The sequence below is a fragment of the Argopecten irradians genome, chromosome 1 (genome assembly GCF_041381155.1).
Source record: "Argopecten irradians isolate NY chromosome 1, Ai_NY, whole genome shotgun sequence".
Classification (NCBI taxonomy): Eukaryota; Metazoa; Mollusca; class Bivalvia; order Pectinida; family Pectinidae; genus Argopecten; species Argopecten irradians.
This window is the reverse complement of record NC_091134.1, coordinates 63,982,519-64,007,189: the sequence shown is the minus strand read 5'-3', so window position 1 is coordinate 64,007,189 and position 24,671 is coordinate 63,982,519. Positions and strand designations below refer to the sequence as shown.

The 24,671-nt window shown below is 37.1% G+C and overlaps 1 protein-coding gene and 1 pseudogene across 2 annotated transcripts in view; one reads left to right on the top strand and one right to left on the bottom strand.

The window, feature by feature from the left end:
- LOC138304991 (transient receptor potential cation channel subfamily V member 5-like) overlaps positions 1-19,612 on the bottom strand; it is a 45,384-nt pseudogene extending 25,772 nt beyond the window's left edge.
- Positions 19,613-20,810: 1,198 nt separating this feature from the next.
- Positions 20,811-24,671, top strand: part of LOC138304938 (heat shock 70 kDa protein 12A-like) — a 28,046-nt gene continuing 24,185 nt past the window's right edge. The window contains exons 1-2 of one of the 2 annotated variants that reach the window (XM_069245365.1): positions 20,811-21,069; positions 22,249-22,539. In XM_069245365.1, the coding sequence (XP_069101466.1) occupies positions 21,010-21,069; positions 22,249-22,539 (351 nt within the window). In that variant the 5' untranslated portion in view covers positions 20,811-21,009. The remainder of the gene's footprint in view (positions 21,070-22,248; positions 22,540-24,671) is intronic. The other variant, XM_069245356.1, reaches the window with a different exon arrangement.

Below are 24,671 nucleotides of genomic sequence, written 5' to 3'. Positions count from 1 at the left end.
TGGCCGTGTCACCTGAGAATCACTTTGTGGTATGTTATGGCCGTGTCACCTGAGAATCACTTTGTGGTATGATATGGCAGTGTCACCTGAGAATCACTTTGTGGTATGATATGGCAGTGTCACCTCAGAATCACTTCGTGGTATGATATGGCAGTGTCGCCTGAGAATCACTTTGTGGTATGATATGGCAGTGTCGCATGGGAATGACTTTGTGGTATGATATGACAGTGTCGCCTGAGAATCACTTTGTGGTATGATATGGCAGTGTCGCCTGAGAATCACTTTGTGGTATGATATGGCAGTGTCGTCTGAGAATCACTTTGTAGTATGACATGGCCGTATCACCTGAGAATCACTTTGTGGTATAATATGGCAGTGTCGCCTGAAAATCACTTTGTTGTATGATATGGCAGTGTCGCCTGAGAATAACTTTGTTGTATGATATGGCCGTGTCACCTGAGAATCACTTTGTAGTATAATATGGCAGTGTCACCTGAAAATCACTTTGTGGTATGATATGACCGTGTCACCTGAGAATCACTTTGTTGTATGATATGGCCGTGTCACCTGAGAATCACTTTGTGGTATGATATGACCGTGTCACCTGAGAATCACTTTGTTGTATTATATGGCCGTGTCACCTGAGAATCACTTTGTGGTATGATATGGACGTGTCACCTGAGAATCACTTTGTGGTATGATATGGCAGTGTCGCCTGAGAATCACTTTGTGGTATGATATGACCGTGTCACCTGAGAATCACTTTGTTGTATGATATGACCGTGTCACCTGAGAATCACTTTGTTGTATGATATGGCCGTGTCACCTGAGAATCACTTTGTGGTATGATATGGACGTGTCACCTGAGAATCACTTTGTGGTATGATATGGCAGTGTCGCCTGAGAATCACTTTGTGGTATGATATGGCAGTGTCGCCTGAGAATCACTTTGTGGTATGATATGGCAGTGTCGCCTGAGAATCACTTTGTGGTATGATATGGCAGTGTCGCCAGAGAATCATTTTGTGGTATGATATGGCAGTGTCGCATGATAATCACTTTGTTGTATGATATGACAGTGTCGCCTGAAAATCACTTTGTTGTATGATATGGCAGTGTCGCCTGTGAATCACTTTGTAGTATGATATGGCAGTGTCACCTGAGAATCACTTTGTGGTATGATATGGCAGTGTCACCTGAGAATTACTTTGTGGTATGATATGACCGTGTCACCTGAGAATCACTTTGTTGTATGATATGGCCTTGTCACCTGAGAATCACTTTGTGGTATGATATGGACGTGTCACCTGAGAATCACTTTGTGGTATGATATGGCAGTGTCAACTGAGAATCACTTTGTAGTATGATATGGCAGTGTCACCCGAGAATTACATTGTGGTTTGATATGGCAGTGTCGCCTGAGAATCACTTTGTGGTATGATATGGCAGTGTCGCCTGAGAATCACTTTGTTGTATGATATGGCAGTGTCGCCTGAGAATTACTTTGTAGTATGATATGGCAGTGTCACCTGAGAATCACTTTGTGGTATGATATGCAGTGTCACCTGAGAATTACTTTGTGGTATGATATGACCGTGTCACCTGAGAATCACTTTGTGGTATGATATGGCCGTGTCACCTGAGAATCACTTTGTGGTATGTTATGGCCGTGTCACCTGAGAATCACTTTGTGGTATGATATGGCAGTGTCACCTGAGAATCACTTTGTGGTATGATATGGCAGTGTCACCTCAGAATCACTTCGTGGTATGATATGGCAGTGTCGCCTGAGAATCACTTTGTGGTATGATATGGCAGTGTCGCCTGAGAATCACTTTGTTGTATGATATGGCAGTGTCACCTGAGAATCACTTTGTGGTATGATATGGCAGTGTCACCTGAGAATCACATTGTGGTATGATATGGCAGTGTCACCTGAGGATCACTTTGTGGTATAAATATGGCAGTGACGCCTGAGAATCACTTTGTGGTATGATTTGACCGTGTCGCCTGAGAATCACGTTGTGGTATGATATGACAGTGTCGCATGGGAATCACTTTGTGGTATGATATGCAGTGTCGCCTGAGAATCACCTACTCTGTGTCTGGGTTCGTGTTAAGAGAATCCTCTCCGCGCAGTGATAATATTAACGACCCACTGAAGGCTAGAAGGATCACAGTAAATACGATCGTAAATTGGATAAAGTCATGGATGAAAATCCTCCATAGAATCTGGGCGTAGGCTCCAGTCTGCCTGTAAACATATTAACTGTGTATGTTACGGATATATTGCAAAACAACATCTCAACTTGTGAAAAACAAGAATTTTCTTTTAACGTCAGTAAGGTAAACTAAACGGTTTGAAATAACACATTATGGACTGTAATAGGAAACATAAGATATGACGCTGTTCTTAATTGGTAACGATACCGTCAATACCTGTATAAATAACAGTTTTTAGATTTCTTTTTCTTAAAACTTTTTAGATGGAAGTTTATTTAGCTAAAGAATGCACACGCTTGAAATCCTTAAAATATTTTAAGTTTAAGTGTTTGACTTATATGCGATTGAACCAATATAAGCTAAAATAAGCTTACTGTGAAACCATTTTATCATATTTACTCTATATCTAAACTTGAAGACAAAGAGTTTGTTGCAAGGGAATATCGCAAATTTCAATGACCTTATACCTTAAAATATCTTATTTCATATTTGACGTAAAAATGCCGGACATGATAAAACAAAAGACGGGGTAATCAATAACGTCCTTAAAATTGCTTGAATACTGGTTATAAAGTGCACAGCACAGATACCTAAAGACTGCAGCATATTTGAAGATGCGGAGAGTCCAAAGTAAGAACCCGACAGAGAACACCGGCCATTGTTCTGGTCTCTCTACGATTCTCAGGGGTACTACAGTGACGAGGAGAAGAGCAGACGACATGTCTATCCAATTAAAAGCGTCTGTCCAATATTCTAGTCTCTGTCTGTAATGGCAATGTGAAAATGGTAAGTCATGCTTGATTTGTTAATATAGACGGTACAGTAACGGGATAGGTTAGTCAACTAAACCTGCACATATACTTTTTTTGAATTTCTTCATGCAAAAATAAAGTTGTTGAAGTATTGAAAGTGTACGGATTGTCCTATTGGGAAAAACCTGTAAACCAGAATATTTATTGATGAGAATTTATGTTGATATTGCACATTGACCGAATTAATTACTATCTTATTCAATTATTTTAATAAGATTTTAGGTTTAGATAAAAAAGTTCTTTAAAGAAAAGTGGGAAAACCTATCATGTATGTAATCAAAAATACCAAGTTTGGCGATAAGTAAACAGATGTCATGAACACAACGATAAATAAACATAAAACAAAAATTGTTACCATAACAATTGTACTCTACGTAAGAAAACAAAACAAGATTTTTGCTATTGAAAATGATATAACAACCCAAACTCAACTATTTAAGGAAAAGAAACAAATCATGGGGTTATTATAGCAGTAACATGAAAAAAAAGCCTTTATGGATCATTTAATCATATATAACAAACAAAACAAAAAAATAAATGATGGAATTTAAAAAAAATGAAAAAAAAAAACCAACAAAAACATAGATAAACCCATATTATATGTTAGTGGACATTAACATCAAGAATCCTTACCGAGATCGCAACATGACCTACTTTCGGAATTGGTTGAACTCCTGGAAGAGCGTTACGAGGATGATCAGAACACAGTCCACGCCTCACAGACCCCTCGTCCGATCTGTAAAGGCTTGTACATACTTTTCGCAGGATCAGGGGCTCATGGCGGCGACGATAGCCGAGAAAGCCATGGTGATCAAGGTTAGACAATACACAATGAAATCACCCTGAAACATACAGATATCCAATATCAACAAATCAATCTTTTTCAATGAAAGTGGTTTACAAATGCTACTGTATATACTGAAATGAACCTGTTTATAACTAAAACATCGAAAGTTTAGCAAATTAGCTATAATTGAAATGTACTACCAAAAAGGGAAATGTTAATGCTCTTTTTCTCTGTACAGCTCTTTGGTTCAATTGATTTGACTGGTAGTGAATGTTAACACAGATAGATTAGATATCAAAAACACAGTTGCCGACTCACTCGAAACGTAATCTAGCATACTCCTTCCACTTCCGTCTGATCAACAAACGAACGACGTCATGATAAACAATGTTCAGGAAGAAATAAATAAATAGTACAGACAAGAGTTGTAATCAGCCATTTATGTGAATTTGAAGTTAGGATAACGAAACTCGTTTCACAAAACATTCAATTATAAGTTTGGATTTAATACTGAAAACAGCTATTTACTTACTTTTATATGAAAAATTCTCACCTACCTTATTACCCCCCTTGGCCAGAATTTGAAGGGGTGACTTGGATTTATGATTGAACCCTTCCTGTAAAGGTGACCTCCCCTCCTCATCCCCATCTAACACTTGATAATAAACTCGCATGTGGCCGCTCGCACTTCGGCTGTCTATCATACAATCCAATACAGCCAGAACAGTTTTCTGTAACATAAGTTCACAAAACCAAATTCAATCTGAACGAGCGAATTAGCACATGCACTGGTTCTGTCTCTCAGTGTTAAATGGCGTCTTGAGGATGCCTAAAAATAATGGCTACAGCCTTGATATTTAAGGCGTTTGTACGAGCCTTTGTAACATAAATTTTCATTTTGATGTTTCGAGCAGAATAGAGACTGCAGTCGGGTGTTACAGAATTTCCTTCGTTGATTGGTTTTATTGTTAAAATTTCTTGCATAAATCGCCTACAATAATCAATTCTTTTCGCAGCGAACATAAACAACTAATCTTACTTGCATGTTTTTCTGTAGCAATGTGTGGAAACTGAACTCGGATGCTTTGTGTCCATCAAAGGTATATAGCTGTCTCACCCTGTAAGTACAACGTCTGCTTGTTTTAATATCGTTCTTGAATTACATGTGCTTTCTTTTTTTCATTAGGACATTGATATTTTTGCCCAGTCCATATAATCGTAAGTTGTCTTTATCAAACCTTAATTTCTATATAGCTTTACAGACAAGATTTGGAAAAACACAACATTTGCATTGTATGTGATGATCCAATTTATTCCCCTTACAAAGAATATAAGAATATAATAGAAGATTAATAGGAAATAAATAAGAATTTCCCAACTCACTACGTGTTTGGCATGTAAAGTATCAGAAAGACGCCACATCGTCGTTGCCATTGTCGTAAGCAATGGTATATGGCATAACATTGTCATGGAAAATCCACGCGCGTTTGGCCATGCCGTTCATGCTCCAGTAGTTTAATGCACACGCCTTTAAAGTTTCTGTTCCACCGACAAGTTTGTTAAGGTGTGCGGAGATGCTGATCACTAGCAGACGGATTGGCACCCTGTGGAGAAGGGTTTAGACTAGCAATTGGACCTGGTAAATAGACACAATAAACAAGTTCATAAACAATTCTTCAGCGAAGAGGATATTTTGATCAAATATATCGGTCATCCATAAAATAACGGAAAGGGATGTTTTGAAAGAAAGACCCAGGAAAAATTTCCCAAAATTCAGATACTGATAGTTCTTTGCAACAGCCAAAAAGTTTAAATGGCACCAGACAAACAAATGGAACATGACACTTCCAATGTTCTGGATCAACAAACGAACGACGTCATGATAAACAATGTTCTGGAAGAAATAAATAAATAGTACAGACAAGAGTTGTAATCAGCCATATTATGTGAATTTGAAGTTAGGATAACGAAACTCGTTTCACAAAAAACATTCAATTATAAGTTTGGATTTAATACTGAAAACAGCTATTTACTTACTTTTATATGAAAAATTCTCACCTACCTTATTACCCCCTTGGCCAGAATTTGAAGGGGTGACTTGGATTTATGATTGAACCCTTCCTGTAAAGGTGACCTCCCCTCCTCATCTCCCCATCTAACACTTGATAATAAACTCGCATGTGGGCCGCTCGCACTTCGGGCTGTCTATCATACAATCCAATACAGCCAGAACAGTTTTCTGTAACATAAGTTCACAAAACCCAAATTCAATCTGAACGAGCGAATTAGCACATGCACTGGTTCTGTCTCTCAGTGTTAAATGGCGTCTTGAGGATGCTAAAAATAATGGCTACAGCCTTGATATTTAAGGCGTTTGTACGAGCCTTTGTAACATAAATTTTCATTTTGATGTTTCGAGCAGAATAGAGACTGCAGTCGGGTGTTACAGAATTTCCTTCGTTGATTGGTTTTATTGTTAAAATTTCTTGCATAAATCGCCTACAATAATCAATTCTTTTCGCAGCGAACATAAACAACTAATCTTACTTGCATGTTTTTCTGTAGCAATGTGTGGAAACTGAACTCGGATGCTTTGTGTCCATCAAAGGTATATAGCTGTCTCACCCTGTAAGTACAACGTCTGCTTGTTTTAATATCGTTCTTGAATTACATGTGCTTCTTTTTTTCATTAGGACATTGATATTTTTGCCCAGTCCATATAATCGTAAGTTGTCTTTATCAAACCTTAATTTCTATATAGCTTTACAGACAAGATTTGGAAAAACACAACATTTGCATTGTATGTGATGATCCAATTTATTCCCCTTACAAAGAATATAAGAATATAATAGAAGATTAATAGGAAATAAATAAGAATTTCCCAAACTCACTCGCTGTTTGGCATGTAAAGTATCAGAAGAGACGCCACATCGTCGTTGCCATTGTCGTAAGCAATGGTATATGGCATAACATTGTCATGGTCACGCGCGTTTGGCCATGCGTCATGCTCCAGTAGTTTAATGCACACGCCTTTAAAGTTCTGTTCCACCGCATAGTGTAAGGGTGTGCGGAGATGCTGATCACTAGCAGACGGATTGGCACCCCTGTGGAGAAGGGTGTTGACTAGCAATTGGACCTGGTAAATAGACACATTCATAAACAAGTTCTTCAGCGAAGAGGATATTCAAATATATCGGTCATCTGGATTTTTGTTCCCCAGGACTCGTATTTCTGTTCTTCTTGCGTTTGTGTATGAATCACATGCTAACTGCTTAATCTACTTTGAATTTTTGATTGTGATTTTGAGAACAATTCGTTGATTTGTTATTTTTTTTTTTTTTTGCCACCCACTAATAAAAATGTTCTGTGCATATAAATTACTGTTGACTCTAACTGAAAATGCATCAATTAGCTGCGTAGTATATCATGAAATGTAGGTAAACTATTTAAGTATGTAATGATAATTTATATTTGTATTCATTTTTCAAGGAATAAGGTACATGTAGTTAATGCTAATGTTATTACGTTTTACCCACCCTAGGTTCATTCTCGATAGTTGAGACCACGTGTAATAGTGCCCTGTCTTTGTTGCCTTCACGAGCTATGATCCTATCGATAAAGACTTCTATTTCCGCTTCCTGTTTCCCGATGAAAAATAGTTTGGTCTTCTCTGCAACCTGAATATAAACAATCGAAGAAAAAGTTGTAGTTGTATGAATGGCAAGCAAGATTTATTTGTATTTCATAGCAACTTTAATATCGTCCATTTCGGATTTTTCAGTTTTGTCAAGTTCCAGTGATTGATAACGAGAGTGGTTCAAACCTGAGATCGAAATTAGGTCATTGAAAATCTCAAAATATATGACAGGCCTCAATTGAATTGTATGATATTTTCTTAATTCCGAAACAACATTAAGTTCATGTCATTAACTATATACCGATACTCAGAAAACCAGTTAACATACACCCTGATGTTATCACGTTATCTATCCATCCACACTATACAGCCAGTAACAAGACGGCGTGGAAACAGTCTAATTCCCTATTTTAAGGGTTTGTGCTAGTGACCTATCAACCACTGTAACTGTTCTCCTAGGATTCTCCTTTTTGGATCATCCTGGGAATCATAGATTTTTCTTTTTAATTGCATTTTAACGTTCATCAAATAAAGGAAATATTCCACTTATAATACAATGTCATACAGATATATACAGATGTATTTCGACTGCCGAAAATATAACCAACCTCTCGTTGAAATGAATCGTCCATAGCAAACATCCCCGAGATCTGCCACCATGGAGGTTTGTGAGGGACTGGGGTGGAACCCTCCTCCGTCCAACAACCCTCCATCATCATTGAGAACTACAACGACAATAACTACATGGTACCATGGAGGTTTTGTGAGGGACTGGGGTGGAACCTTCCTCCGTCCAACAACACTCCATCATCATTGAGAACTACAACGACAATAACTACATGGTACAATGGAGGTTTGTGAGGGACAGGGGTGGAACCCTCCTCCGTCCAACAATCCTCAATCATCATTGAGAACTTCAACGACAATAACTACATGGTACAATGGAGGTTTGTGAGGGACAGGGGTGGAACCCTCCTCCGTCCAACAACACTCCATCATCATTGAGAACTACAACGACAATAACTACATGGTACAATGGAGGTTTGTGAGGGACAGGGGTGGAACCCTCCTCCGTCCAACAACCCTCCATCAGCATTGAGAACTACAACGACAATAACTACATGGTACAATGGAGGTTTATGAGGGACAGTTTCTGCTCCTGCTTAGCGCTCAGCAAACGGGGAGACGGCTGGTTCGCCCGTTGTCAGTATAATGTGACCGGGTGGGGTGTGTTGTTTGGTGTCTTCGGCGGCATGTTTCAGTGATATAGCACTATAAAAAGGGCAATAGTTCCACTATACAAGAAGACACAACATGAATATACCGCAGTCTCCCAAAACACGCACCTCGCACAACATACACGCAACACGCCGCATACATGGGAGGCCGTCCTTACATGACCATAGCTGTTAATAGGACGTTAATTAATCAAACAAACAAACAAAAAATTGTAAGGGACAGGGGTGGAACCCTCCTCCGTCCAACAACCTTCCATCAGCATTGAGAACTACAACGACAATAACTACATGGTACAATGGAGGTTTGTGAGGGACAGGGGTGGAACCCTCCTCCGTCCAACAACCCTCCATCATCATTGAGAACTACAACGACAATAACTACATGGTACCATGGAGGTTTTTGAGGGACTGGGGTGGAACCCTCCTCGGTCCAACAACACTCCATCAGCATTGAGAACTACAACGACAATAACTACATGGTACCATGGAGGTTTGTGAGGGACAGGGGTGGAACCCTCCTCCGTCCAACAACCCTCCATCATCATTGAGAACTACAACGACAATAACTACATGGTACAATGGAGGTTTTGTGAGGGACTGGGGTGGAACCCTCCTCCGTCCAACAACCCTCCATCATAATTGAGAACTACAACGACGATAATTACATGGTACAAGCGAGGTTTGTGAGGGACAGGGGTGGAACCCTCCTCCGTCCAACAACACTCCATCATCATTGAGAACTACAACGACAATAACTACATGGTACAATGGAGGTTTTGTGAGGGACAGGGGTGGAACCCTCCTCCGTCCAACAACACTCCATCATCATTGAGAACTACAACGACAATAACTACATGGTACAATGGAGGTTTGTGAGGGACTGGGGTGGAACCCTCCTCCGTCCAACAACCCTCCATCATCATTGAGAACTACATGGTAAAACAACTAGCAGTCGACAAAGGGAAATACCGAAGTCTAGCCTTATATTTAAAGATGCTCCACCGCCGATAGAGGAAAAATGATACCCATTTAATACATGACAATTAAAGATGCTCCACTGCTGACAAGTGGTAATTTTTCTCTATCAAAAATAAGAGCAGACGATTTAGTATTTTTCTTCAGTTGCAAATGTTACTTACTTTACACCATTACCACCACTGAAAAGTTGGAGCTTCTAATTTTACACGAAGATAAAATATTAAAAACAGTTCATTGCATCCCGAAAAAAAATCCGTGGCACTATGTCCTATATGCAATGCAATACTGATTGTGGATGCACCTAAAGCAACCTTTTTTGTTTGTGTGTTAATTAGACATATATATATACGATTAAACACAAATTATTGTTCAAATGGTAGCTATCATTTATGCTCTATTGGCGGTAGAGCATCTTTAAACTCTTGGAGGACTGCGTTTTTATCTTAACTATATATCACTTTTAACCATTCGTAAGCTATGGTCCATTAAATATAAGAGCACTGCCATGACACAAAACCACAGGTAACCCACTGTAATAACAAATATCTTACCTATTGAGTCAAACTGCTGTAGTGGTATGCTGAGAGGCCGCCTATGCTTTCGACAGTTTATCCTCATTCTGACGTCATGACCGTCACTTTGGGCTCGGCGATGACGTCTTTTCTGTGACCCAATCGTCATTTTCTGAAATGTACAAACAACTGCTCAGATAAAATTAAGTCATCACAAAGAATTCAAAATCAACGTTATCGTGGAGCCGTTTTCAGTTGGAAGTTTTTTGGGAACTTCGGTTGTACTCCACCTCTCTTAATGATCAAGACTGTGATGTTTATGTATTAAATGAACATGTATATGTAAATTCCTGGTATTAGATTATGGGGTTTAGATACACTGATACTGACAAGTGTGATGGACATGATGATGATACTGATGGTACATATATGTGTGTATGTACATGATGACGATACTGATGGTACATACATGTGTGAATGAACATTATGGCGATACTGATGATACATACATGTGTGTATGGGCATGATGACGATACTGATGGTACATACATGTGTGATGAACATGATGACGATACTGATGATACATACATGTATGATGAACATGATGACGATACTGATGGTATATACATGTGTGTATGGACATGATGACGATACTGATGATACATACATGTATGATGAACATGATGACGATACTGATGGTACATATATGTGTGTATGTACATGATGACGATACTGATGGTACATACATGTGTGAATGAACATTATGGCGATACTGATGGTACATACATGTGTGTATGGGCATGATGACGATACTGATGGTACATACATGTGTGATGAACATGATGACGATACTGATGATACATACATGTATGATGAACATGATGACGATACTGATGGTATATACATGTGTGTATGGACATGATGACGATACTGATGGTATATACATGTGTGATGAACATGATGACGATACTGATGATACATACATGTATGATGAACATGATGACGATACTGATGGTATATACATGTGTGTATGGACATGATGACGATACTGATGGTATATACATGTGTGATGAACATGATGACGATACTGATGGTACATACATGTGTATATGGACATGATGACGATACTGATGGTACATACATGTGTGTATGGACATGATGACGATACTGATGATACATACATGTGTGATGAACATGATGACGATCGATGCTGATGGTATATACATGTGTGGATGAACATGATGACGATACTGATGATACAAACAGGTGTGATGAACATGATGACGATACTGATGGTACATACATGTGTGTATGGACATGATGACGATACTGATGGTACATACATGTGTGTATGGACATGATGACGATACTGATGGTACATACATGTGTGTATGGACATGATGATGATACTGATGGTATATACATGTGTGGATGAACATGATGACGATACTGATGGTACATACATGTGTGTATGGACATGATGACGATACTGATGATACATACATGTGTGATGAACATGATGACGATACTGATGGTATATACATGTGTGGATGAACATGATGACGATACTGATGATACAAACAGGTGTGATGAACATGATGACGATACTGATGGTACATACATGTGTGTATGGACATGATGACGATACTGATGGTACATACATGTGTGTATGGACATGATGACGATACTGATGATACATACATGTGTGGATGAACATGATGACGATACTGATGATACAAACAGGTGTGATGAACATGATGACGATACTGATGGTACATACATGTGTGTATGGACATGATGACGATACTGATGGTATATACAAGTGTGTATGGACATGATGACGATACTGATGGTACATACAAGTGTGTATGGACATGATGACGATACTGATGGTACATACTGTGTGGATGAACATGATGACGATACTGATGATACAAACAGGTGTGATGAACATGATGACGATACTGATGGTACATACATGTGTGGATGAGCATGATGACGATACTGATGGTACATACATGTGTATGAACATGATGACGATACTGATGGTACATACATGTGTGTATGGACATGATGACGATACTGATGATACATACATGTGTATGAACATGATGATGATACTGATGGTACATACATGTGTGATGGACATGATGACGATACTGATGGTACATACATGTGTGTATGGACATGATGACGATACTGATGATACATACATGTGTAAGAACATGATGATGATACTTCTGGTACATACATGTGTGGATGAACATGATGACGATACTGATGATACATACATGTGTGTATGGACATGATGACGATACTGATGGTATATACATGTGTGATGGACATGATGACGATACTGATGGTACATACATGTGTGTATGTACATGATGACGATACTGATGGTATATACATGTGTGATGAACAAGATGACGATACTGATGATACATACATGTGTGTATGTACATGATGACGATACTGATGGTATATACATGTGTGATGGACATGATGACGATACTGATGGTACATACATGTGTGATGAACATGATGACGATACTGATGATACATACACGTGTGATGGACATGATGACGATACTGATGGTATATACATGTGTGATGGACATGATGACGATACTGATGGTATATACAAGTGTGTATGGACATGATGACGATACTGATGGTACATACAAGTGTGTATGGACATGATGACGATACTGATGGTACATACATGTGTGGATGAACATGATGACGATACTGATGATACATACACGTGTGATGGACATGATGACGATACTGATGATACAAACAGGTGTGATGAACATGATGACGATACTGATGGTACATACACGTGTGATGGACATGATGACGATACTGATGGTATATACATGTGTGATGGACATGATGACGATACTGATGATACATACATGTATGATGAACATGATGACGATACTGATGGTATATACATGTGTGTATGGACATGATGACGATACTGATGGTACATACATGTGTGATGAACATGATGACGATACTGATGGTACATACATGTGTATATGGACATGATGACGATACTGATGGTACATACATGTGTGTATGGACATGATGACGATACTGATGATACATACATGTGTGATGAACATGATGACGATACTGATGGTATATACATGTGTGGATGAACATGATGACGATACTGATGATACAAACAGGTGTGATGAACATGATGACGATACTGATGGTACATACATGTGTGTATGGACATGATGACGATACTGATGGTACATACATGTGTGTATGGACATGATGACGATACTGATGGTACATACATGTGTGTATGGACATGATGATGATACTGATGGTATATACATGTGTGGATGAACATGATGACGATACTGATGGTACATACATGTGTGTATGGATATGATGACGATACTGATGATACAAACAGGTGTGATGAACATGATGACGATACTGATGGTACATACATGTGTGTATGGACATGATGACGATACTGATGGTATATACAAGTGTGTATGGACATGATGACGATACTGATGGTACATACAAGTGTGTATGGACATGATGACGATACTGATGGTACATACTGTGTGGATGAACATGATGACGATACTGATGATACAAACAGGTGTGATGAACATGATGACGATACTGATGGTACATACATGTGTGGATGAACATGATGACGATACTGATGGTACATACTTGTGTATGAACATGATGACGATACTGATGGTACATACATATGTGTATGGACATGATGACGATACTGATGATACATACATGTGTATGAACATGATGATGATACTGATGGTACATACATGTGTGATGGACATGATGACGATACTGATGGTACATACATGTGTGTATGGACATGATGACGATACTGATGATACATACATGTGTAAGAACATGATGATGATACTTCTGGTACATACATGTGTGGATGAACATGATGACGATACTGATGATACATACATGTGTGTATGGACATGATGACGATACTGATGGTATATACATGTGTGATGGACATGATGACGATACTGATGGTACATACATGTGTGTATGTACATGATGACGATACTGATGGTATATACATGTGTGATGAACAAGATGACGATACTGATGATACATACATGTGTGTATGTACATGATGACGATACTGATGGTATATACATGTGTGATGGACATGATGACGATACTGATGGTACATACATGTGTGATGAACATGATGACGATACTGATGATACATACACGTGTGATGGACATGATGACGATACTGATGGTATATACATGTGTGATGGACATGATGACGATACTGGTGGTATATACAAGTGTGTATGGACATGATGACGATACTGATGGTACATACAAGTGTGTATGGACATGATGACGATACTGATGGTACATACATGTGTGGATGAACATGATGACGATACTGATGATACATACACGTGTGATGGACATGATGACGATACTGATGATACAAACAGGTGTGATGAACATGATGACGATACTGATGGTACATACACGTGTGATGGACATGATGACGATACTGATGGTATATACATGTGTGATGGACATGATGACGATACTTATGGTACATACATGTGTGTATGGACATGATGACGATACTGATGGTACATACATGTGTGTATGGACATGATGACGATACTGATGGTACATACAAGTGTGTATGGACATGATGACGATACTGATGATACATACACGTGTGATGGACATGATGACGATACTGATGATACATACACGTGTGATGGACATGATGACGATACTGATGATACAAACAGGTGTGATGAACATGATGACGATACTGATGGTACATACATGTGTGTATGGACATGATGACGATACTGATGATACAAACAGGTGTGATGGACATGATGATGATACTGATGGTACATACATGTGTGTATGGACATGATGACGATACTGATGGTACATACATGTGTGTGATGAACATGATGACGATACTGATGGTACATACATGTGTGTATGGACATGATTATGATACTGATGGTACATACATGTGTGTATGGACATGATGACGATACTGATGGTACATACATGTGTGTATGGACATGATGACGATACTGATGGTACATACAAGTGTGTATGGACATGATGACGATACTGATGATACATACACGTGTGATGGACATGATGACGATACTGATGATACATACACGTGTGATGGACATGATGACGATACTGATGATACAAACAGGTGTGATGAACATGATGACGATACTGATGGTACATACATGTGTGTATGGACATGATGACGATACTGATGATACAAACAGGTGTGATGGACATGATGATGATACTGATGGTATATACATGTGTGATGGACATGATGACGATACTGGTGGTATATACAAGTGTGTATGGACATGATGACGATACTGATGGTACATACAAGTGTGTATGGACATGATGACGATACTGATGGTACATACATGTGTGGATGAACATGATGACGATACTGATGATACATACACGTGTGATGGACATGATGACGATACTGATGATACAAACAGGTGTGATGAACATGATGACGATACTGATGGTACATACACGTGTGATGGACATGATGACGATACTGATGGTATATACATGTGTGATGGACATGATGACGATACTTATGGTACATACATGTGTGTATGGACATGATGACGATACTGATGGTACATACATGTGTGTATGGACATGATGACGATACTGATGGTACATACAAGTGTGTATGGACATGATGACGATACTGATGATACATACACGTGTGATGGACATGATGACGATACTGATGATACATACACGTGTGATGGACATGATGACGATACTGATGATACAAACAGGTGTGATGAACATGATGACGATACTGATGGTACATACATGTGTGTATGGACATGATGACGATACTGATGATACAAACAGGTGTGATGGACATGATGATGATACTGATGGTACATACATGTGTGTATGGACATGATGACGATACTGATGGTACATACATGTGTGTGATGAACATGATGACGATACTGATGGTACATACATGTGTGTATGGACATGATTATGATACTGATGGTACATACATGTGTGTATGGACATGATGACGATACTGATGGTACATACATGTGTGTATGGACATGATGACGATACTGATGGTACATACATGTGTGTATGGACATGATGACGATACTGATGGTACATACATGTGTGTATGGACATGATGACGATACTGATGGTACATACATGTGTGTATGGACATGGGAGAGGCAGGATGACAGTGTATACATAGTGATGACAGATTGTATATAACTAAAAATAGAATAAATACCGTCACCCAATGTTAAAGAACAACAATAGCTGCTATTCAAGTCATTTAAGGTCAATGTATGGAACAAGACGTTAGAGGAATGTCATATGATACAATAGGATAACGCATTGTTTTCCATAATGGTATCTAATTAGATTTATTGCTGGTTGTCATAGGTAACCACTTTAAAATGTGTGCTGGCTTTCTTCCCGTCTCAACATACACAGCGTATAGATTAAAGTTCATAACAGAAAGTAACCCGAAACACAATACTTTATACTGTTTCCATGGTACCAAGTAAAGACATTCGATTTACTGACGACAGTCGGTGGATATCAGATAAAGATATTTTCATTCGTATGAAGCATTGCAAATCGTTTTTAACGAATTGATAGATAAATTCATTACGACATGGATTGTTAGGCTATTAGCGTGCGAATGTATCATAAAATCATATTGTTTATTCTTTTAACATTCACAGAAAATCAAATGTATTTTCACTTTTTATTTGTAACTTATGGATCTTGAAGCAATTTACTCACGGGAGTTTAAAATTTGAAATCTTTTGAACTAGCCCTCAAATATACTTGACAATGATATTAAATGTACAGATGAACATATACTATGGGTCAGAGTACGTGTAATAGTATAGGAATGTCTCTGGTGCTATACCGTGTATGACCTAAAATGTTATCCACTGACTGTCGGGTAGAAAGCCATTCCATAGTCATTATAGAAACAAAGAAGCGGTCTCCGCTGAAGCTTTTCAGAACCTCTTGACCTTGAAATCATTCAAATTGTAGGGTCTTGTAATTATCTAATGGGTTCGTTTTCCGAGCGATTTTGATAAACTGGTCTCAAAGCATAAATTAAACTAAATTTGCAAATTATGTTTGCATCATTATCTCATATGAAATCAGCCTATTAAGCACTTAAGATCGTTTGTATTTCCGTAACATTTGGCGACCCTCTCACTGATGGAAAGGTATGTCCTTAGATCACAACTCCTTTATATGATACCCGGAAGTCGACTACTACACTTGAGGGGACACTGAAATATGGAATAATGTTCTACCGAGACACCGACCAGGTTTATAATCAACCGAAGAAAGCTCTATTAATTTGGAATGCATGTTTTGTATTTTCAGTTTTTGTCTGTTATGTCTTCGTGGCGAATGCAAGGATATCAAGAGAACTGGCTAATAATTTCAAAACAACATTGTCCTCAACTAAGACGACTATAGATGTCAATTCACTGCCATCATTGATACAAAATTGAAAACACATACAATTTTGAGGACAACAAAATATCTTCTTAGTAGATAACGCTGATAAGTTAATTATTGATATCATTATCTCATTAGGAAATAGTCTTGTACCTTGCAATACCATTGCTGTAGCAAGATTGACAGAGTATCCCAATCATAGGTCATCCATAATGAATGGAATTTTTCAAGATTCAGCTATCAATCTATCTATTATTATCCACCATTGATCGACATCAATCGACTTCAAATCTGCAATGTATTGTAATTACTATGCATTTGATTTGGTGATTAATTATGTCATCTAGCTATTGTACAATTCGCAGTTTGTCATTGTAGATATAAAAAGCAATAAATCGAAGTCTGTAACATTTCATCAGAAACATATGTAAAAGCTGGAGCATTGAGAAGTGACCTTCGCTCACCCCAGCTCTAATTTCACAACAGTACTTACCTGCTATCTATAGTGGAATCGTTGCCTTGATTAGGTACACTTTGTCATGTCAGTAGATTATAGGCGTTGCCTGCCAATGCCATGTGATGAAAGCAAAGCGATATCATTTCATTATCAAGCTCGACTAAATCCATGATCAATGTAATGATAATCCTTGATAGTTATTCGAATAAAATCGGAATTAATGTATTTGTATTTTGTATTCATGAACTATCATCTATAAAACAAAACCATTTTTATGTCCAGTCGTTATCTTTCAATTGGGATTCAATCAATTTTCCGTAAAAAGGAAATGAGTGTAGAACGAATGGAATACTAGTATGATACATAAACTATCATACATGAATAATGATTATATTGTTTGACATATTTATATACAGTATCTCGCTGGTTTCGTGTATCCACTAGAGATAGTGATGTCAGAATAACATTTTATTTTATTTTAAAAAGAGAAAAAAATCATCAGTTGCATGCAATTTACCTAAATGTATATTGACATCTCATATATAAAGGCAGAGATCAATCAATCAATCTGTTATTAACCAAGATGCTAACCAATAAGTTGTCAGTATATATATATATTTATAGGTCATTCTATGTATTTAGATTAAAATGCATCAACGAACATAACTATATTAAAGATGAAGTGCTGATCTCCTTTATGATTGTTCTCTTAGCTAAGATCTAAATGCAACGAACGAAGTACATAAGGATATTGAGGGTTGATTTCCTCATTGTGTATTCCTGAATTTAAATCTCAATGATGGGATGACTCATAAATGTAAATGTTCGTTAGATGTTCTGATCTCGACAGCTTAATGATACTTCTTAAACTAAACTATGATAGTCATGTTAGTGGTACGACGCATGTAGAATAGCCTTCATATTATTCAAATTATCCCATATAAACTTTATATTACCCAATTATCTGCATAGGAGTTCCTTTTAATGACATCTAATCATCTTTAACATTCTGTCATACTTACCATTGAATACCTTGTATTATACAAAATATGTTTATAAAATTAATACAAACAATCTATTCTTATTGAGAAACTAAAACTTAAATACCAGACATTTTGAAATGTGATACATACCTTGGTACAAGTTGGACCAGCCGTCTGTGCAGAATGTGTGTGAACTCTGCTACACACGTGCCTGATGCAATGTGCCAAAGAGGCCGTTAGGCGTAGACTTTTACCACAACCTTACACATAACCTACAACAAAACAACTAACGTGTGTGACAGTCATTGTAATGTTTACTAATAACACGGTTTAGAACACAAAACGCGGATACCTTTGTACGGATTCCTCGTCTTTGTATAATTAGGTTAGAAGTCAAGTAAATCTAGCGAGATCCTAAGTGTTATACTCTATACCAACCTGACCTGATAGCATGTCAGACCACTCGACTTGCCTTCACTTCCTTTACTACAGCTATATACAGACGGAGAAATAAAACGGGGATGTTTATATGTCAATAGGACCCTACGTCGACTCCTCCCTGTTATAATTAGCCGGTGTTATGCATATGATAGAAATGTTTGGGATCCATCAGTGTCGCAGTGTGATCTCTACCGTGACTTAAAACAAAACAGAATTACCTGTGAAGCATGTCCTCATATATAAATACTGTATATGTGTGATAGAAGTCGCATTACATAGCTGGATAATCTATATTTAGTTTGTGTACAGTAATAGCAATATGTGTTAAATGTCGCGATTGTTTGAATACGAAACATAATTCCACATCAGGCGAATATTTATAATTATATTACAGAGATGTGAAACGTTAACAAGAAGCCACATTTTAATTGTTTTTGGCTTTTATTAGTTATTCACAACTAATACAAGTCATGCAGTGAACCGTAGACTTTCTCCATATATCATGTGGTGGATGAAATTGAAATTATCCCTCCTTCTGATCGTATAAAATGTATTTTGTGTTTATCCTCTTTCTGTCGGTTTCAGTTTGAACTTTGGCTTCCTCATTTTACTTTTTAATTTATTGGGGTCTAGTAACTTAATATATGTAGTATACTAAGATACAGAGTCTCCATTCGGGAGAGCTATGTTAATAATTATTTAACATTCACTTATCTAATATAATTTGCACATGCATTTTTGTGTATGTCACATGTGTATGATTAGTATTGTGACGTGACACAGACATACCGTTACAAATAAAACCATGTGTCTGCCTTCTTCATCGTGTCTTAGTTTTATCCCTTTTTTATTTCTCTGCTTTATTGGATGTAAAAAAAACACCGTTGTTTATGGTCACTGTATTCAACTTGTCTCGAAGATTTTACTTTAACTCATCAACGCTATCCCGTTCTGAATCAAATTTTGCGACAAATGAACCATATGGATGAAAAAGAAGCAAATCAAGTCTAAATCTATTTCAGATCTATCTGTTTTCACTTTGCATAATTATGATACATTGTATGCGTATGTAAACCGAGGAGTCTGGGGCTCGGTAACTCTCTTGTTAACCTATAGTTTGATCATTGCTGGAATTGTGAGACAATCCGGGGACAATTCAAAGTACAAGTAGTTCTTTTTTTTTTCTTTCACAGTTTGTGTCAACACACAAAAACAGTTCCAACAGTTAAAATAACGCCAATATTAACTGATAGTCTCCTACGAGGTTTTACAGTAGTTTTACGGCCATGGAAGTGAAACCGAAAGTATTTCTTTCCTAAAGTGCACTGCATGCAATTTGCATATTGCAAAACTAAAACAGAAAGAGGGTATGTTACAAAGAATTGCAGGAATTCCTCAAAGTGACCGTTGCTGGGTACCGTCAACAGATGTAAGTACTGTATACTCCTTAAACGTTTTATTTTATGGTTGTTTAGTGTTTTTAATTAGTGTGTATTCACAGAGAAAATAGATTAATTTTGTAACTTCGAAAATGCTAATATACCTCTATTATTGACATATTCAGGATTTTTGAATTGAAACATATTTCATTGTTAAATAACAAAATGATTGGACACCAGTAATATACAAGATAATTTAATAAGTCATCAATGTACAATGTACTTTGCAGTGATCAATAATACACCGAAGCAAGTGTCATTCCCATTGTCTCATGTTACATACGTATATATCATATATGATATGAAAAGTGAAAGTAGGTATTTCCAATACCCAGAATCGAACTACCATTTTTCAAAATCCACCCTCTGTCGGTTTCGATATGTTTTCCTTTTTCGCTATAAAATATCACAACAAATTAACATGTGTTTCTCAGATTACAGTTTATCGTTCTATATTCCATCGTTGCAACTTAGTTAAGTGGTGAACTTATCATTTCCGGATAGTGACATCTCTAGATTAATTAAATATGGTTATTACAAGTCCCAGTTCATCATGATTTCCCTTATAGATGTCGACAGATTTAATAATAATGAGGTTGGAGAGATACAGTATTACAATCTCGTGTATAGACATAACCAAGCTATAACCGATATCTTTTATATATAATAAAGAAACCCACCAGACATTTAATATATTCAAACTTATTTCCTACAAAAGAGAACATACCAATTATCTGTCCTTTACCACAGCATCAAACTCATCTCATACCTCATTGTCTGGTAGTCTATCGTAAACAGATTTATTCGTAGATCTTTGATGGTTAAAATTGATTCATATTAATATGTTGTTCAATTACGTTAGTTGCTCTTTACCTGAAAGTGTATTTTTCATCCAATCTTCAAATGAAGCTGCCGGTGGTAACATGTTGATATCCAAAAGGACAATTTCAGGAGGCGATAGGTTTTCGTAAAATACATACTCTGATGAGTGTCCATTTCCAGCTGTTGTGTAGGACGCGACACTTTAAATTTTCAAACGTTGTCATACTGTTATTGTAATGCCATATACTCCCCCGCTACTATGATAATTTCATAGTACGGTATTTGTAAATGTTACAATATTGTTTCTTCTTTGAATACAATGGTGATGTAATTATTGTTGTTTCCAGATGTCCGCGAAGCAGACAGTGTTGGTTGTGGCGATAGATTTCGGGACGACGTACTCTGGGTATGCCTTCTCCTTCACATCTAACAAGAGTGATGTCAAAACTCATCTGTGGCAGACTGGGATAGGACAGGAACGGTCTACCAAGGCCCCAACATCTATCCTATTTGACCAATGGAAACGCTTTCAAGCTTTCGGATATGAGGCTGAGACTACATATACCAGCTTGTCAGATGAGCAACAAAGCCAATTCTACTTTTTCAAAAGGTTTAAAATGACCCTTTTTCAAAACAAAGTGAGTAGTAGTCTTTTCAGTGTATTTTCCTGTACATAAGCTTTTAATATTGTCGAAGATTGGTTTAGATTCTAGACTACATGATATGCTAGAAAGAATTTTATATGAAACTTCTTGACTATATGTCAAATATAAACATATTTGTCAAAACTCTAGTAATGTTATAAACAAATAGCACGAAAATATGTCTTAAAATGCATTGCTTAACCCCTAACTACTAACTATGCATTTTCTACGCATTTTAATGTCAGTGTTGGAAAAATCATCATATCTCCCAATGCTTGTCAAAAATATGAAAAACAATGCTAACCCGCAGCATTGGATATGCTAGACCATCCAATGTACATTTCATACCGATGCATGTCTAAAATATGACACTCAATGCATAACTAGAGTTTTTTTACTAATAATATTTGTTTTCGTTTAGATTACTTCTAGTGCCATCTGGTATAGTCTACTTTTCCCGCCGTCAATATACCATCTTCATTTTCACCAGGGATAATATAAAACATAGCTATATCAATCCGTACCAATGTCCTTAAACTATAGGGACCAGAAAAAGTTATGTATAGCACATATATGAAATATTCCACTCTTGGAAAGAAATGTGTGGAAGAGAACTACACATACAACTAAGTAACTGATGGTACAAATATAGTATAATGTTGTACAGTTAAATCTACAATGTCCTTCATCATGATGGTTCCTTACCTTTGTTGATAATCAACCTGCTGCTTTAACACTTCAGTATGGTGGCTGATTACGGCCATCTCGTGTTGTCACCTTCTCGAATTGTCGCGGTCTCAAATTGCGACAACCCGAGATTTAACAGTTAAAATGTCGACTTGTCGCGTTTTCGAACCGCGACAAGTCGACAACACGACAAGACGACAAGTCGACAACACGACATTTCAAACACGCTAATTAGCGCATACAGAATCTCGTGTTGTCGCGGTAAAATGTCGACTTGTCGTGTTGTCGAGTTGTCGTGTTGTCGACTTGTCGCCTTTCTGTTACACATGCGCAAATCATATGAAATAGCCACTATCTTTGAATATAGAAAACTGAAGTCAGTGCTAGTGAACACTTGGTGTGTTTGTAAGATATTCGATGTACAAAATTGTTTTAAGATTATATCCCCCCCTTGTTAACTCTTTTGAAATGTATTATACTTAACGGAAATTATAATTTAATTGAATATTAACAAAACAAAGGATGTTGTCAGAACACAAAACAAAAATGTTTGTACAATGAACAGTAACAGAGAGAACAAATATACATTTATATCAACTTAATATTGTAAAATCTCCTTTACAAAATTATTTTGTGTTTATTAATCGGTTAAAACTTATTATTCAATTTGAAGAACTAAAGAGAATACAGATGATAAGACGAAATATTATCTATTATTACTAATTACTGTAACAGGACCTTAATTTAAGATCTAATAAAGAATTTGATGTAAAACGATTAGAAAAAATCATTAAAACTTTCATTTAATCCAAAGCGTTATAGAACAGATACGGTGTTGTGCTCCATCTTTCTGGTAATTAGTTCATGTATTTTGATCATCAGCATGCATCACAACGTACATAATGTAATTTTTTTTTTTTTTTTTTTTTTATAAAATTTGTTTATTGTAATACAGTAAGATTTAACCCTGGAAAGTTTGATTGCGTAACTTGACTACAGTAATTCATACATTAGTATACAAATGCTGGAGCATAGATACTTCCAGGGGACATTTGATACAATGGAACTCTTGCAAAAGAAAAGTACACAATTAGTATTTCTGGGTCTAGAAATTTCTAATACACAAAACATGTGTTCATTTAACGAAATGAATATCATAATTATCTAATAATCTTTCTCAAAGCGATCAATTTGTGGTTAAGAGAGGCTTGGCTAATTATGATACATTCAAGTGTAATTGACCTGTGTTAATATGGTCCGAGTGCAAAGTCAAACTCAAATTACATTACGCAAACATTGAGTTTTTTCAGGATGGTGTCATATGGTCAATGCTTTTTCTTGTAAGTAACATGCACATTAGAGAATGGTTTGATACTTGCCAAAGAAAATAATATCTAGAATAAAAAATAAGAACCTCAGTTTCGGTTCATATGGTGTTA